This window comes from Heptranchias perlo, chromosome 29 (genome assembly GCF_035084215.1).
Source record: "Heptranchias perlo isolate sHepPer1 chromosome 29, sHepPer1.hap1, whole genome shotgun sequence".
Classification (NCBI taxonomy): domain Eukaryota; kingdom Metazoa; phylum Chordata; class Chondrichthyes; order Hexanchiformes; family Hexanchidae; genus Heptranchias; species Heptranchias perlo.
In genome coordinates this window covers 3,165,507-3,181,847 of record NC_090353.1, presented here as the reverse complement: position 1 = coordinate 3,181,847, position 16,341 = coordinate 3,165,507, and the positions used below count along the sequence as shown (strand labels likewise).

Sequence of the window (16,341 nt, the reverse complement as noted above, 5' to 3'; positions counted from 1 at the left end):
AGATAGAGTGGGTGATAAAAAAAAGAGGCGGGGGTAGCATTGTTGGTTAAAGAATCAATTACAGTTGTGAGAAGGGATGATATGCTAAATGGATCATCAATTGAGGCCATATGGGTTGGGCTAAGAAATAAAAAAGGGGCAGTCACACGACTAGGAGTGTATTATAGACCCCCGAATAGCGAAAGGGAGATGGAAGAACAAATATGTAGGCAAATTTGAGTGCAAAAATAAGACGGCAATAATAGTAGGGGACTTCAACCAACCTAACATCAACTGGGATTCAAACAGTGTGAGGGGCACAGAGGGTACAAAATTCTTGATCGGTGTCCAGGAGAACTTTTTTAGCCAGTACGTGACAAGCCCAACAAGAGGGGATGCAATTCTAGATTTAGTCCTGGGAAATGAAGATGGGCAAGTGGGTGAAGTGACAGTGGGTGACCATATTGGGGATAGTGACCACAATTCAGTTAGTTTTAGCATTATTATGGAAAAGGACAGAGTTAAATCAGGAGTAAACGTTTTAAATTGGGGGAAGGCAAATTTTACAGAACTAAGAGGTGATTTGGCAGAAGTGGACTGGACACATCTACTTGAGGAGAAATCAGTGGGAGGCACTGAAAAGTGAAATTCTACGGGTACAATGCAGACACGTGGCCTCAAAAAAAAAAAAAAAAAAAAAAGGGTGGCACTGCCAAATTTAGAATCCCCTGGTTGTCTAGAAGTATACGGGGCAAGATATGGCATAAAAAGAAAGCTTATGACTGTCACAGAAAACTAAATACTGCAGAAAGCCAAAAGGAGTATAGAAAGTACAGGGATGACATAAAAAAGGAAATAAGGAAAGCAAAGAGAGGGCATGAAAAAATATTAGCTAGTAAGATTAAAGAAAACCCAAAGATGTTTTATCAGTACATTAAGAACAAGAGGATAGCTGAGGAAAAGGTGGGATCTATCAGGGATGATAAGGGTAACTTGTGTGTAGAAGCAGAGGATGTGGTAGGGTTTTAAATTAATATTTTGTCTCCGTATTCACAAAGGAAAGGGATGATCCGGACATAGTTAAAGAAGAGAGGTGTGAAATATTGGATATGGTAAACATAACGAGAGAGGAAGTACTAGAGGGACTGGAATCCTTGAAAGTTGATAAGTCACCAGGGCCGGATGGATTGTTTCCTAGGCTATTGAAGGAAGCCAGGGAGGAAATAGCGGATGCTCTGAGGATCATTTTCCAATCCTCACTAGATAAAGGGGAGGTACCAGAGGATTGGAAGACTGCAAACATAGTACTATTGTTTAAAAAGGGTACGAAGGAAAGGCCGAACAATTATAGGCCGATTAGTCTTACCTCGGTGGTGGGCAAACTATTAATTTATCCTATCTCTCAGTATTGATTCTGTCACTTGGAAAGGCATGGTTTAATCAGGGATAGTCAGCATGGATTTGTTCAGGGAAGGTCATGCCTTATAAATCTGATTGAATTCTTTGAGGAAGTGACGAGGAGGATTGATGAGGGTAGTGCAGTGGATGTTGTCTACATGGATTTTAGTAAGGCGTTTGACAAGGTCCCACATAGCAGACTGGTCAGAAAGGTAAAAGCCCATTGGATACAGGGAAATGTGGCAAATTGGATCCAAAATTGGCTCAGTAACAGCAAACAAAGGGTAAAAGTCGATGGATGTTTTTGCGAATGGAAATCCGTTTTCCAGTGGTGTGCCACAGGGCTCAGTGTTGGGTCCCTTGCTGTTTGTGGTATATATTAATGATTTGGACTTGAATGTTGGGGGCATGATTGGCAAATTTTCAGATGACACAAAAATTGGCCGTGTAGTTGATAGTGAAGAGGATAGCTGTAGACTCCAAGAAGATATCAATGGGTTGGTGGAGTGGGCGGAAAAGTGGCAAATGGAGTTCAACCCGGAGAAGTGTGAGGTAATGCACTTAGGGAGGGCAAACAGTGAAAGGGAATACGCAGTAAACGGGAATATATTGAGAGGGGTTGAGGAAGTGAGAGACCTTGGAGTGCATTTGCACAGGTCCCTGAAGGTGGCAGTACAGGTAGATAAGGTTGTGAAGAAGGCATACGGAATGCTCTCCGTTATTAGCCGAGGTATAGAATACAAAAGCAGGGATGTAATGATGGAACTGTATAAAATGCTGGTAAGGCCATAGCTGGAGTATTGTGCGCAGTTTTGGTCACCACATTACAGGAAGGACGTAATTGCTCTGGAGAGAGTGCAGAGAAGATTTACAAGAATGTTGCCAGGGCTTGAAAATTGCAGCTACGAGGAGAGATTGAATAGGCTGGAGTTTCCCTTGGAGCAGAGGAGGCTGAGATTTGATTGAGGTGTGCAAAATTGAGGGGCCCAGATAGAGTAGACAGGAAGTACCTGTTTCCCCTAGCGGAGAATTCAAGAACTCGGGGACATAGATTTAAGCTGATTGGCAGAAGGATTAGAGGGGACATGAGGAAAAACTTTTTTACCCAGAGGGTGGTGGGTGTATTGAATTCGCTGCCCAAATTGGTGGTTGAGGCAGGGACCCTCAACTCTTTTAAAAAGTACCTGGACCTGCACCTAAAGTGCTGTAAGCTGCAGGGCTACGGACTGGGTGCTGGAAGGTGGAATTATAATGGGCACCTGGTTGTTCTTCGAGCTGGCACGGACATGATGGGCCGAATGGTCCCCTTCTGTGCTGTATCTTTTCTATGGTTGTGAATCTTTGGAATTCTTTACCCCTGAGGTCTGTGGATGCTGAGTCATTGAGTATATTCAAGGCTGAGATAGATTGATTTTTGGACTCTTGGAGAATCAAGGGAAATGGGATTTGGGTGGGAAAGTGGAGTTGAGGGCAAAGTTCAGCCATGATCTTATTGAATGGTGGAGCAGGCTTGAGGGGCTGTATGGCCTACTTCTGCTCCTATTTCTTATGTTCATATAACCCTGGAGGTCGGTGCAAGCAGCCAGGGTTAACTAGCTACCTCTCTCAGTATCACCTGCAATGCTCCTTGGCTGTACAATCCTTGCCAAGCCATTAGAGAAGATACTGCGCCTAAAGCACTCACAACTGCATCCTAAAGCAGTACAGTGCACAAGCTTGTGTGTGTGTACCTCTGGACTTGACTACTCCAATGCTCTCCTGGTTGGCCTCCCATCTTCAACCCTGAAACTTGAGCTCATCCAAAACTCTGCTGCTCATATCCTAACTTGCACCAAGTCCCGTTCACACATCGCCCCTGTGCTCGCTGACCTACGTTGGCTCCTGGTCTGGGAATGTCTTTCTGTTAAAATTCTCATCCTTGTTTTCAAATCCCTCCATGGCCTCACCCCTCCCTATCTGAAACCTTCTCTAGCCTTACAACCCTCTGAGATCTCTGCGCTCCTCCTATTCTTTCCTTTTTTCGCATCCCCGATTTTAATCGCTCCACCATTGGCGGCCAAGCCTTCAGCTGCCTGGGCCCTAAGCTCTGGAATTCCTTCTCTAAACCTCTTTGCCTCTCTACCTCTCTCTCTCCTTCTTTAAGATGCTCCTTAAAACCTACCTCTTTGACCAAGCTTTTAGTCATTTGTCCTAACATCCCCTTATGTGGCTTGGCATCAAATTTTGTTTGCTAATTGCTCCTGTGAAGCACCTTGGGACATTCTACTACATTAAAGATGCAATATAAATGCAAGTTGTTGTTGTGTAGGTGTTTTGCTATTCTGCTGCTGTGGGGAGAATAATGGGTTCAAGACTTCATTTTTATTAGTTACCCTCAAAGGCAGCGAATAATCCACGCCAATAACAGTTTAAAAAGCTGATATGTCACTTTTTCAGTCCATGTGAGTGCTACACAAGAAAAATCTGCTTTTTTCACTGGGATTGCAGATTGTTAACATGAACCAGATATATGGAAGGCACAGCTGGAGGGTGTTGGAACCAACAGATTATTTTGAAGGAGAACTGAAGACTAATAGAACCAACTTCCTCTCTTGTTGGTCACATGCATGCTTGAAGCAGGAAAGTTTTAAGATGAGCTGATGGTTTCTGAGATTGGAAGGTACATATGTTAGAATTATTTTGTCCTCCAAAGCAGTTGTAGAAAACCGAAGCTACGAAATGCAACTTTTATAAACTTTGTTTTCCTTAAAGGAACTTTCTGGAGCGTGCTGGCTCTTTTCTTGCATGAAGGTGAATTTTGTTCAGGATTAGTTGTAACAATTTGTTTGAGATGAGAATGTTTTCCAGTGTGAAAGCATTAACTGACTTTATTGAGCATTCCTGTCACTGCCCTAGTGGAATTGCCAGAGATTGGAACTGGTGTAATTTGTATAAAAGTAAGTAGGAATTCATCACTTCTACCCCACTGAGATTCCCATATTTAGGATTTTACTACAGTGCACTGCTGTGGTGTGTAATGCAGATAGTTGTTGGTTTGTGTGAGCCGCAGTACCTGGTTATGTTCTGTAACTTGCCTGTTTCCACACCCATGGTTAAGGTCCCTGTTACCATGGAGTGATCGGAGAAAGAACCCACCCAACCTAAATTGGAGCAGTCAACATCTATGAGGAAATTTGAGGCGTGACATTGATAATCAATAAAATATAATAGATTGCTGCCTCCAGACTGGAAGCAATCTGTCGGGGGTGCATGTGAGAGCACAAATTTCAGCTTCCCATTCTTGATCCTGGAAATCACATTTCTGTGCACTCCATACTTTTTTTAAAAAAATGATTGCAGAATGTAATGATTTTTATTTCTAGTAGAAAAAACGAAACCTGTGGCAGGCTCAAAGCGCAACGAAGGCTGGACAATACTGGTGATCCCTCGACACATCTGTTTGACGTTTCTGTAATATCTTAATGGATGGTGCTGATTGAGTCCATACAAGTGGCTTTGAAAGTAAAATTTCAATAGACTCCCAAATGCACAAAATGAAGTGTTGAAAATCAAAACTTTGTGGGGGCAAGCCCACTCCTAGAATGTCAATCTCATCCCATCAGCACTCATCCCTTTTCAGTAATTTCAGAACTCACCATAGCAGCAAATTGTACTTTTAAATAATTTGGATTTCTCCCCTGCAATGAAATTGATTAAATGTTGGGTACTCCTGCTGTTTAAGTCATCACCTGCCTATGTCCCAATGCACTTTTAGTGCAACCCCTATATGCAGAGCTGTTTGTGAATTATCACCTTAATAGTAGAACCAGAGGACACGGGGTGAAGGGGGTAAATTCAAAACCAATCTGTGGAAACATTGTTTCAGTGAGCAAGCGGTCAATCTATGGAACAGGCTCCCTCGGGAGATGGTGGAAACAGTTAGTATTGATTCAAAAGCAAATGTGATCAATTTCTTTATAAAATATATAATTTTGGGCTACAATATCTGAGTAATTTAAGACATGATGTGTTGAGTGTAACCGGCTTGGGAGGAACAGGTGACTTTGAACCTATGGTTCCCAAAGCTCTCCACCACTGGGGGCTTTCCTCACCTCATGTCTGGGTTTGTTGTAGACCCATTGATAGAGATTGATTGCTACGATTAGTCAACAACTCCATTATCATTGTATCAACGACTACCAGGATGGTAGAAGGCGGATTAGATGGACCTTGGTCTTTTTTCATCGAGCTGTTCCTATGTTGTTTCTGGGCCATGTCCGCTTTAGCTGGTTTTCTAGGTTGGAGTGTGTAGCTAATGGAGTTAATAGTGTATAATAGCTTTTAAAATGCTGTAAAGAGTTGCAGAATGTTGTACTGTGTACAAAAGTCATCTCCAATATGTTGGATATGCAGGCATTTGAAAGATGAGGCGGTGAATCAGATGTGCTCCAGAATCGAAGGGAAAATATCAGAATATGAATGACATCTTTGGGATTTTATGGATTTTTAAAGTGCAATCCCAGTGAAGATCATCATTTAGCTTTCCATAATGTAAACATCCACTTGTATTCATTTGGACTTTTAAGAAGATGTGTATTTGTCTGAATACGCACAGTTTTGACACAGTTGGTAGCACTCTCGCTTCTGAATCTGAAGTTGCTGGGGAGCACAAAATCTAGGCTGACGCTTCAGTGCAGTACTGAGGGAGTGTCTTTTGGATGAGATATTCAGGTGGATGTAAAAGATCCCATGGCACTATTTGAAGAAGAGCAGGGGAGTTCTCCGCGGTGTCCTGACTAATATTTATTTCAACCAACATCACTAAAAACAGATTATCTGGTCATTGTTACGTTGCTATTTGTGGGATCTTGCTGTGTGCAAATTGGCTGCCATGTTCCATTACAACAGTAACTACAGTTCAAAACTACTTTGTTGTCTGTGAAGTGCTTTGGAATGTCCTAAGGTTGTGAAAGATGCTATATAAATGAAAGTTTGTTCTTTTATTTTGAAGCTTTGTAACAAACTTTGCCGTTATTTTCTGATTCACAGACATCAAAGTTGAAATCATGATAGAAGCTACAATCTCTGTGTTTAATTTTTTTTATTATTGCACAGTATTAGTCCCCGATGGCCTAATAGCTGGCCACAGACCTCAGCAGTTCCCTGTGCCACCACTGCATGCTTCGTCAGTTATAACATCTGCAACATTCCTCTGGCTAATAATGACTTGTTTGTCTTTCTGTTTTGATAGAAACTAGCATGCAGAGCTCAGAGGGTGCGTCCGACTCACCATCGACTGTGACCCTGCGGACATCCACTGCTGGTCCGCCATCTGTGCAGGCTGCAGTGGTACAGCAAGTGCCAGCACCACAACAGGTATGTATCTAGAGCGCTGACATCACTGGGACCCTGGAGGGGCAATATTGTACTTGGATATAGGAATATACAGTCTCTGTACAAGATCTGTTCAGTCCCAAAAACTAATGCCTCTCAGTAGCCAATCCTTCGACATCTATTAAATTATCCTTCATATCTTTCCATACTATCTACCTTCCTGGACAGTCCATTCCATCTGCTCTGCAATGTAGTTAAATCTAAACTGTCTGTGCCTCTTTTAAGCCAGAGCCCATGCCCCCTGGTTCTTGAGTTCGTGGCAATCTCGCATGTATTATTGGCTTCAATTTATCTACAGCTTTAAGAATCTTCAGTACTTCAATATTATCTTCTCTCAACTTTCTTCAGAGCAAATAGTCCCAGTCCCTTCAACCTCTTCTCATAGCTCAGTTGCCTTAAGCTCCATATCATTGTGGCTGTACTTTTCTGCACTGGCTCCAATGGCAGTAAGGTGATCAGAATTGTACACCATACTTGTCGACCTTAAATGCTATTTACCACTCATCAGACCAGCTTCCCAAACTATTCCCATTCCTTTTGTATTTGGTTTCACTGTTCCCAATTGTTTGAAACTGGCCTCCTAATTTAGTGTTATCTGTTAATATACAACTCGTTTCTCTTCCCATCCCCAAAACAGCAATGGCCCCAGTACTAATCCTTGTGGCACCCCAATAGTGATCACTAGTTGATGCAACTCTATTCATAATTGATCTTTGCTTTCTCTGACCAATGCTCAATCCCCCTCAGGCTTGCCTCTGTCCCATGCCTTTCTACCTTGTAGACTCATTGCTTGTGTGGTACGGCAGCAGAAGCTGGTCTGAAATTTAAATACATCACATCCATAGGATTTCTGTTGTTAACAAGGTCTCCGGGAAGTTTGTTGTCTAAAACATCCCTCCCATAAATCAATGCTGACACTCTTGCCATCCCATACCTGTCTTGGGTGTTTCATTGTCCCCTCTTTCAGGATGCTTTCTAATACCTCACCCATGACTGAGGTTAGGCTCATTGGCCTGTAATTACTTGATCGGTCTCTATACTTGAAGATTGGTGTTATACTACACTCTTTCCAATCTTTGGGCAATACTTAAGTTTCTAGCGATTCCCTGAAGATTGTGGCAAGTGCATGAACGATTTCACTGGCCATTTCTTTGAATACCCCCATACAAAGTCCACCCAGGCCTTGTGCCTCGTCTTCCTCGAACTTCCTCAGCCTATCAATGGCAGTTTTATCTGAAACTTCCATTTCTTTTAGTACTTCCCGCTGTGCCCCCTGAGAATTCAACTTCATGTTAGGAAGACTACCTGTGGTCTCCTTCATGAACATAGAAAAGAAGAGTTAATTTAGTATACTTGTTATCTCTTGGTCACTGTGATATGTCACATTTAAGATCTTTCAATGGCCTCACTATCTCTGTCTCCACCTGCTTGCTGTGAATATCTTTAGCTGTTAGAAATAAAATCCTAGATCTGTGCCAGTTGGCTTCCTGTCATCACTTTTTTCACACTTTTCGTGTCCACTGTTTTCATTTAAATTCTTATGTCTGCATTTATAATGGAAAATGCCTGTGTAAACTCATCACTGATTGCACAATCTGGACTTGGGTTCTCATTCTTTCAACATGCTTTCTGAAATTTTCTCTCTATAATTGAAATTTCTAATATCTAATATAATAAGAAATTTTAAAAATTACATAGTGACATGATGACATACATTGAATTGTTTTTAAAATGTCTTTTCAAGCCTTCATTAAAGCTTTTACTTGAAGGCCTCAGTATTTCCCAAAAACCTGGGCTTGAGTTATTTTTGCCCAGAGCTGTGACACTCTGAGCTGAATTTGGACTGTGCGGCCTGACCGTGGGCACTCCACCTAACGCCCTGGGATTCACCAGTACTGTTCAGTCAGCTGCACTCGAGTGTTTTATTCTTAAGCAATAAACTGTTGAACTGAAAAGTAATTGTTTCATAAGCTAAAAGACAAACTTCAAAAGCTTTACTGAGGTAAAATTCATTATTAAATGTTAAAAAACATGAACTCTGTGTACCAGTCCTTTTTTTCCCCTCTCTTTTCTGATTATACACCTGTTTTGTGTTCTATAAACTTTGAAAAGCAAGCGGGGAAGGGGGAGAAAGAGTGGATCTCTCTCTTTTAATGTTGCTTTGTGTATGTGCACCCCCAGGTGTTTCTGTTCCTGCACCCCCTTTAAAATTGTACCATTTAGTTTATATTGCCTCTCCTCATTCTTCCTACCAAAACTTCACACTTCTCTGCATCAAATTTCATCTGCCATGTGTCTGCCCATTTTACCAGTCTGTCTATGTCCTCCTGAAGTCTGTTACTATCCTCTTCACTGTTTACTACACTTCTGAATTTTGTCATCTGCAAACGTTGAAATTATGTGCCCTATACCCAAGTCCAGGTCATTAATATATATCAAAGAGCAGTGGTCCCAATACTGACCCCTGGGGGACACCACTGTATATTTCCCTCTAGTCTGTAAAACAACTATCCACCACAACTTCCTGCTTTCTGTCTCTTAGCCAATTTCGTATCTGTGCTGCCACTGCTGCTTTAATCCCATGGGCTTCAATTTTGCTAACAAGTCTATTATGTGGCACTTTATCAAACACCTTTTGAAAGTCCAATTGTGAAGCAGTTGGGGTTGTGGTCATTTTCTGGCGCTAGCCCATGAGTGACCAGATTTATTCAGTTCAATTTCGCAACTTGCCGTGGTGGGATTTGAAGTCATGACCTCTAGATTCCTGGTCCAGTATGATAATTAGGCTACGGTACTTATTTCTCCTGGTTGTTGCTTAATATTGGGTTCAACATCACTGCTTGGGGAGGATTCCTTGACTAATTGTTCCTGTAACAATCCAATATTTTGTCCAGGATTGTGTTTTCTCTCTTATTACATCCTTTACAGATTTTCCAATCTCTCTATGGTAAATTGAAGTCCCTCAATAAGTGCTGGTATTGCACTGCTTCTCATGTCTTTCTTACAGTCTCTTGTTTCTGTAACCCAATTCCTGTCTCTGCTGTTGCCCTCTGCCTCCACTATTACTTCCATAAGATCCTCTCATTGGCCCCTGTTCTCGGCTATCTCTCTTGTGTTGCCCAGTGAAAGTCATGTATCACGTGTGAACTTTTCACACTCAAGTTCACTCTTCCCTTCAGTTCCTTAGCTAACAGTAGTCCTGTCTGAAGTCCTCTGCTCTGATCACTATATAAATACATAAATGAAACCAGTGCCTCCAGTGTAATTTATCTTCCATGTCCCCGTGTCGCTGAGGCTCCAATCTAGTTGTATTTACAGATGTCGCACAAATATAAAATATCTTTCCTTTAAAATTTTCTGCTTCTTCCATGAACTATTAAATGAAAGGCTTTTAGTCAAGCTTCTTAGCACAGATAGTACAGAATGACTTCTCAGAGGACCTCGCTTGGTGGAAGGCACTAAGGGTGACTGGTGTTCAAATGTAACTTACAGATTCCTATCAAAAAGCCTTGGCAAAAGTGGGCAAAACCTACAACAGTGCAGAGTCTGTGTTTGTTCTACATATAATTACTGCTGTCTTTCATTTTACGTGTGGGGGAGGGGGTTCTAGTCTGTTTTTACAGCAGGTGCTGTACTTGTAGTTGATATGCCAGATGACATTTACAAAGATTAACGCAGGTGACTTTATTACTATAGGCTTTTATTAAGAAGGAATCTGTTGTCAATTACCCAGGAAACACTGTCCAATATAGATTATAAAGTAATGTCAGGGGCTGATTAGAAGGTTTCAGTATTGAAAGATGAAGAATACTGTTTGTTTGCTGTGGTGTTCTATACAGTAGGATATAAACAATTAAACTGTAGGGGCATGCATCCAGTCTGATGCATTATTGCTCACAATTTGCAAATAGAGATTTCTGTTTCACAAAAACAAAAACTATTGGGCGACCCTCTGTGTGATGGTGACTGAGGTTTGTGATGTTTTAAAATAGCAATAAAACTCGAGTTTGAACTAATTTCCAAATGTTCTCATGAAAGGTTTCACTGAGACAAATTCTCAGGCCTGTGAAATTAATGAAAGGAATCCCCTTATCTTGGAGTAAGTCTTTGTGTTGTGTCCCAGAGGCTAACTGAAGTCCTTTCCATTTGGTGTATGGATAACGCTAATGATTAGGATGACTTGTAGGCTGAACGTGTATAGTCATTTAGCACAGTCTAAGAGGTGGAGTCTATATACTTTATGCATCTTTTTTCTGTTGGGTTTCAAGCAATTTGATTCTGAAAAGGTGTCTCCTCCAGTGTTAACTAAGCTAAAGACTGGAATTTAATTTCTGACAGTCATCGAGTAACCTTTAGCTGTCTTGGGTTAAGTGTGTTGGTGCTTTGGATGCATGTTGAGAGTTTTAACATTATAACCTTGTATAAATCACTGGTGAGGCTGCATTTGGAATATTGTTTACAATTTGGACACCCTTCCTACACTTGAGCAGATTTAGAAAAGAGGGACGAGGATAATTCTAGGACTTGGGACTCTAAATTATGCAGAAAGACTTGCAGAAGGGGAGAGGAGAAGGAGAAATGATTGAGTGGGACATGATTCAAATCTTTGAAATGTTGAGAGGGTGGAATAATATAGATGCAAGCAGGCTTTCTGACTTGGACAGCAAGTGCAGAACTAAAGGAACAGCCTCCTTGATGAGTCAGTGTGTAAATACACGGTGTAGTGTAGCACTGAGCCATTTGGACAGATTTGGTCCTCAGTCTGATTTAGCCAGAGCAGCATTGGGAGGACACTACAGTTGGCCTCATAGTCCTTTTCGTGATCTCTATCCAGTGAACCCTGTTGGAAACATGTGAGGCCAGGGTCGAGCTTTGCTGTGATGCCCCCTCAGTGGCATAGCATGCTGACAAAACATTGTCCAGTTTCACAAGTGAGAAACAGCAACTTGTGCAAGTCATGAGGGGGCCACTACTGATTGTGGAGTTATCATCTACAGGGGAGGAACGGAGAGAATTGGTGTGCTTTTTTTAAAGAAGAAATATACTGGAGGGTATAAGGTCACAAGGGTTTAGAAGGGTACGATAGTGAGGTGATTATGTTACTGGACTAGTAATCCAGAGGCCTGGACTACTAATAAATGGGGTAGAGAAGCAGAGGGATCTGGGGATACAAAGTAGCGAACCAGGTTAATAAGGCCGTTTTTTTAAAAAAAAAAGCAAACCAAGCACTGGGATTCATTTCTAGAGGGATAGAATTGAAAAGCAAGGAAGTTATGTTAAACTTGTAAAGAACCATGGTTAGACTACACTTGGAGTACTGTGAGCAGTTCTGGTCTCCATATTCTAGAAAGGATATAGATGCACTCGAGAAAGTGCGAAAAAGATTTACTATAATGATATCAGGTGTAACCTCTCAATGCTATCAGGAAAGATTGAACAGGCTGGGGCGTGACCTAATAGAGTTCTTTAAGATTATGAAAGGGTTTAATAGGGTAGATGTAGAGGAGAAGATTAGTCACTAATAAATCCACTAATAAATTCAGAAGAAACTTCTTTACCTAGAGAGTGGTTAGAATGTGGAATTCGCTACCACAAGGAGTAGTTGAGGTGAATAGCATAGATGCATTTAAGGGGAAGCTAGATAAACACATGAGGGAGAAAGGAATAGAAGGATATGGTAATAGGGTGAGATGAAGAGGGGTGGAAGGAGGCTCGTGTGGAGTATAAAACCAGCATAGACCTGTTAGGCCGAATGGCCTGTTTCTGTGCTGCACATTTTATGTAATTCTGTGTAATCCAGAGAAAATTAGTTCAAATTCTCAAACTACTCTTGTAAGATTTGAAATCAGTTTTTAAAAAAATATATTTTTTTGAAAACCTGGAACTAAAAAGCTGGTAACAGTAAAAGTGACCATGAAGCTGTTGGATTGTCGTAAAAACCCAACTGGTTCACTTATGTCCTTTAGGGAAGAAAACCTGCCGTCCTTACCCGGTCTGGTCTATATGTGACTCCAGTCCTATGCAAACATGGTTGGCTCTTAACTGCCCTCTGAAATGGCCAAGGAAGCCACTCAAAAGCAACTAGGGATGGGCAATAAATGCCGGCCTTGCCAGCGATGCCCACATCCCGAAAATGAATTTTTAAAAAATTTACTGAACATCAGGTTTAAAGAATTTTCCTTTTCCCAGAATAGTGGATATTCAGAAAAGACTGAACAGGCTTGGGGCTCTTTTCTCTAGAAAAGAGAGGACTGAAAGGTGACCTGATGGAGGTCTTCAAGATTATGAAAGGCTTCGATAGGGTGGACAGAGAAGATGCTTCCACTTGTGGGGGAGTCCAAAACTAAGGGCCATAAATATAAGATAATCACTAATAAATCCAATAAGGGATTCAGGAGAAACATCTTTACTCAGAGTGGTGAGAAATTGGAACTTGCTACCACATGGAGTGGTTTTGGCGAAAGCATAGATGACTTTAAAGGGAAGCTAGATAAGTACATGAGGGAGAAAGGAATAGAAGGATATGCTGAAAGGGTGAGATGAAATAAGGTGGGAGGAGGCTCGTATGGAGCATAAACCCCGGCAGAGACCTGTTGGACCAAATGGCCTGTTTCTGTGCTGTAAAGCTCTATGAATATACGAACAGCTTGACAGTAGTCGTGTTGATTAACCTCTTTCACAGTGCTGGATAAGTATCTGGGAATAGGATTGAATGTTATTTGGATAAGTGAAGACTGGTAGAATGATCCATGGTATTTGTGTGTTGCTGCTGGGGAGGGGTGGTTGGCTTTCACCGATGTGGGGTCTGTTGTATGCTGGAGTTTCACTTGATTACCTTTGGCAGTGAGGGAATCCATATTAAACTACATTGTATATGATCTGTGGAAAGAGCAGGCATGCTGGACCAATTTGTCTGGTGTACTGCAGGTCAGATGCAGCGTAGAGTTCTCCTACATTATTGTGACATTGTGCTGAAGTTCAATCCCCAGTGTAGCAGGGTAAAGTTTCCATAGCCCAAACTGTTGCCCCTTCAGTCCTTGAGTGCAGTTCTTGATTTGTGCTGAATTGGAGTCAGCTTGTCCCATAGGCCTATGTCCTCCGGTAACTGATGGCTCCCAATCTCAGAAATTTGTTTCAGGCCATTAACCTGTATTTGAGAGAGACTGGACAAATGGACTCGGCATTCTAATGCACAGCACCATTCTCCAATTAAATTCAGACACCAGTTCTGAAACTATGCAATGGCACCTTCCAATACAAGGGCTTAATGCATTCATCTGAAATTCCCCCAGCAGAGGAATTAACCTATTTAAAATAAATGGATTAAAATCTCATTTAAAATATTGGGGAGAGAACTTTCAGATGGATGTACGAAGCCTTTCCATGCCAATATCCCAAGGCACTGAGGGGTTGCCAAGTATAAGCTAGGCAAGTTCCTGGAGGCAACGGGAAAATGAGGGGCCAAGTGACCAGGAAGTACACTCATAAATCTAATATCAGAAGCCTAGGAATAGGTGGCTGTCCCACCCTCTAGATTGGGAATTATCATTGGTGCAGGAGGACAGATTTTTAAAAAAAATCCCTTTAAACTTGGACCAACGAATAAAATGATAAGTTTAACCTTGCAGCCTCAACAGATAATTTAAGGAGACAGTAGCTTACCTTTGCTCTTTATTGCCCACAGCGGCTGGTGGTCCAGGCAACGGGCTCTGCTCAGAAAGGAGGCCAGGTACAGCAGCTTCAGGTTCAGAGAGTGCAGCAGGTAAGAAAGGGCTATAAACCTGAAGGAGGCAGCAGTATGACCGAACCTAATCCACCCACAACCTTCATACTTTTATTTTACTGATCGTCTCCGTGACCTGTAGTGCAGAACTAAACTGATTTAAGTTCCTTAGAGGTGCAAGACTTTGTGTCTGTCTGTGGTTCACTGATCTTTGCCTCCACTTTTCTCCCCTCTCCCAATGCCATGACTCATGTGGGTATGGTTTCATGGGTATCAGGTGCCCTCTGGCACTTTATCCAAGATAACTGTTCTTCCGGTGTGACCTGGATGGCTCCTTGAGAATTGTATGAAAAAGATGGGAAAGAGGCTGAAAAGCAACCTTACTTGAAGATGGCCTTGGGCTAATGTAAAATACTGAGTGCTGCAAGATTCTAAGCTAGGCTTGGTTAATATTTTCTGTATTTGTTTTAGGTCCAACAGGTGCAGTCGGTCCAACATGTTTATCCATCACAAGTTCAATATGTGGAGGGAGGGGATGCAGTCTATGCCAATGGGACCATGTAAGTGACCCAAGTTTGATCGACCCTGCACTGTCGCCATTTCTATTAGTCTTGGTAGCTCTATTTTTATAACCTCAATTCTCTGCCTTTTCTCTATATCCCTTAATACTCCAACTTCCCAAATAAGTTTCTATCTTTGTTTTAAACGCCTGAGTTGACTTTGCATCTGGAGTAGTGTGTTCCACGATCTTTTCACTCTTAGTGAGATGTTTCTTCTAGATTTAATTTGAACTGTCTTAAGCTCAAATTCTAAGCTTATCTCCCCTTGTTCCGTACACTTAAGAGTACAGTGCACAGTTCTGGTCTCCGTATTACAAAAAGGATATAGAGGCACCGGAGAAGATGCAAAAAAGATTTACAAGGATGATACCAGAACGCAGAGGTTATACTTACCAGGAAAGGCTGAACAGGGTGGGGCTCTTTTCTCTCGAAAAGAGAAGGTTGAGGGGTAACCTAATAGAGATCTTCAAAATTATGAAAGGGTTTGATAGGGTAGGAGTAGAGAAGATCTTTTTACTTGTGGGAGAGTCCAAAACTAGGGGCCCCATAAATATAAAATAATCACTAATAAATCCAATAAGGAATTCAGGAGAAACTTCTTTATCCAGAAAGTGGTTAGAATGTGGAATGTGCTCCCACATGGAGTAGTGGACGTGACTAGCATAGCTGCGCTTAAGGGGAAGCTAGATAAGCACATGAGGGTGAAAGGAATAGAAGGATATGCTGATCGGATTGCATGAAGTAGGGTGGGAGGAGGTTTGTGTGGAGCATAAACACCGGCATAGACCAGTTGGGCCAAATGGCCTGTTTCTGTGCTGTAAATTCTATGCATTCCCCTGCTACAGGAAAGAGTTGTTTCCTATTTACCCTGTCAGTTCCCATCATAATTTTAAGTGTTTCAATCTGATCCCTGCTTAGCCTCTTCATCTCCAGGGAACAGAACCCAAGTATACCCAGTTTGATCATAACTTAGTTGTTTCATCCTAGTGAATTGTCACTTGACTGCTTGAAGGCCAGCTTATTCTTCCAAAGTGGGATGCCCAAAACTGAACACGGTATTTCAGATGAGGTTTAATCAGGGCTCTGTATAATTATAGTGGTGGTGCCATAGGACCTTGGCTTAATGTCTCATCTGAAGAACACGACATCTCACTGTGCGGCATCACCGAGATTTTGTGCTCAATCCTGCAGTTAAATTTGAAACCACAACCTTCTAACTCGCTGCCAACTGTGCCAAGATAACATTTTTATAACCTTGCATCAATTGGTGGGTGGGGGTGATATTGTGATGAACAAAAAGTGGGACAA

At 41.8% G+C, this 16,341-nt stretch overlaps 1 protein-coding gene across 2 annotated transcripts in view; it reads left to right on the top strand.

The window, feature by feature from the left end:
* rfx2 (regulatory factor X, 2 (influences HLA class II expression)) overlaps positions 1-16,341 on the top strand; it is a 151,777-nt gene that overhangs the window by 23,275 nt on the left and 112,161 nt on the right. Inside the window, exons 2-4 of one of the 2 annotated variants that reach the window (XM_067967986.1) lie at positions 6,608-6,732; positions 14,435-14,512; positions 14,945-15,033. In XM_067967986.1, coding sequence (XP_067824087.1) covers positions 6,616-6,732; positions 14,435-14,512; positions 14,945-15,033 — 284 coding nt within the window. In that variant the 5' untranslated portion in view covers positions 6,608-6,615. The remainder of the gene's footprint in view (positions 1-6,607; positions 6,733-14,434; positions 14,513-14,944; positions 15,034-16,341) is intronic. The other variant, XM_067967988.1, reaches the window with a different exon arrangement.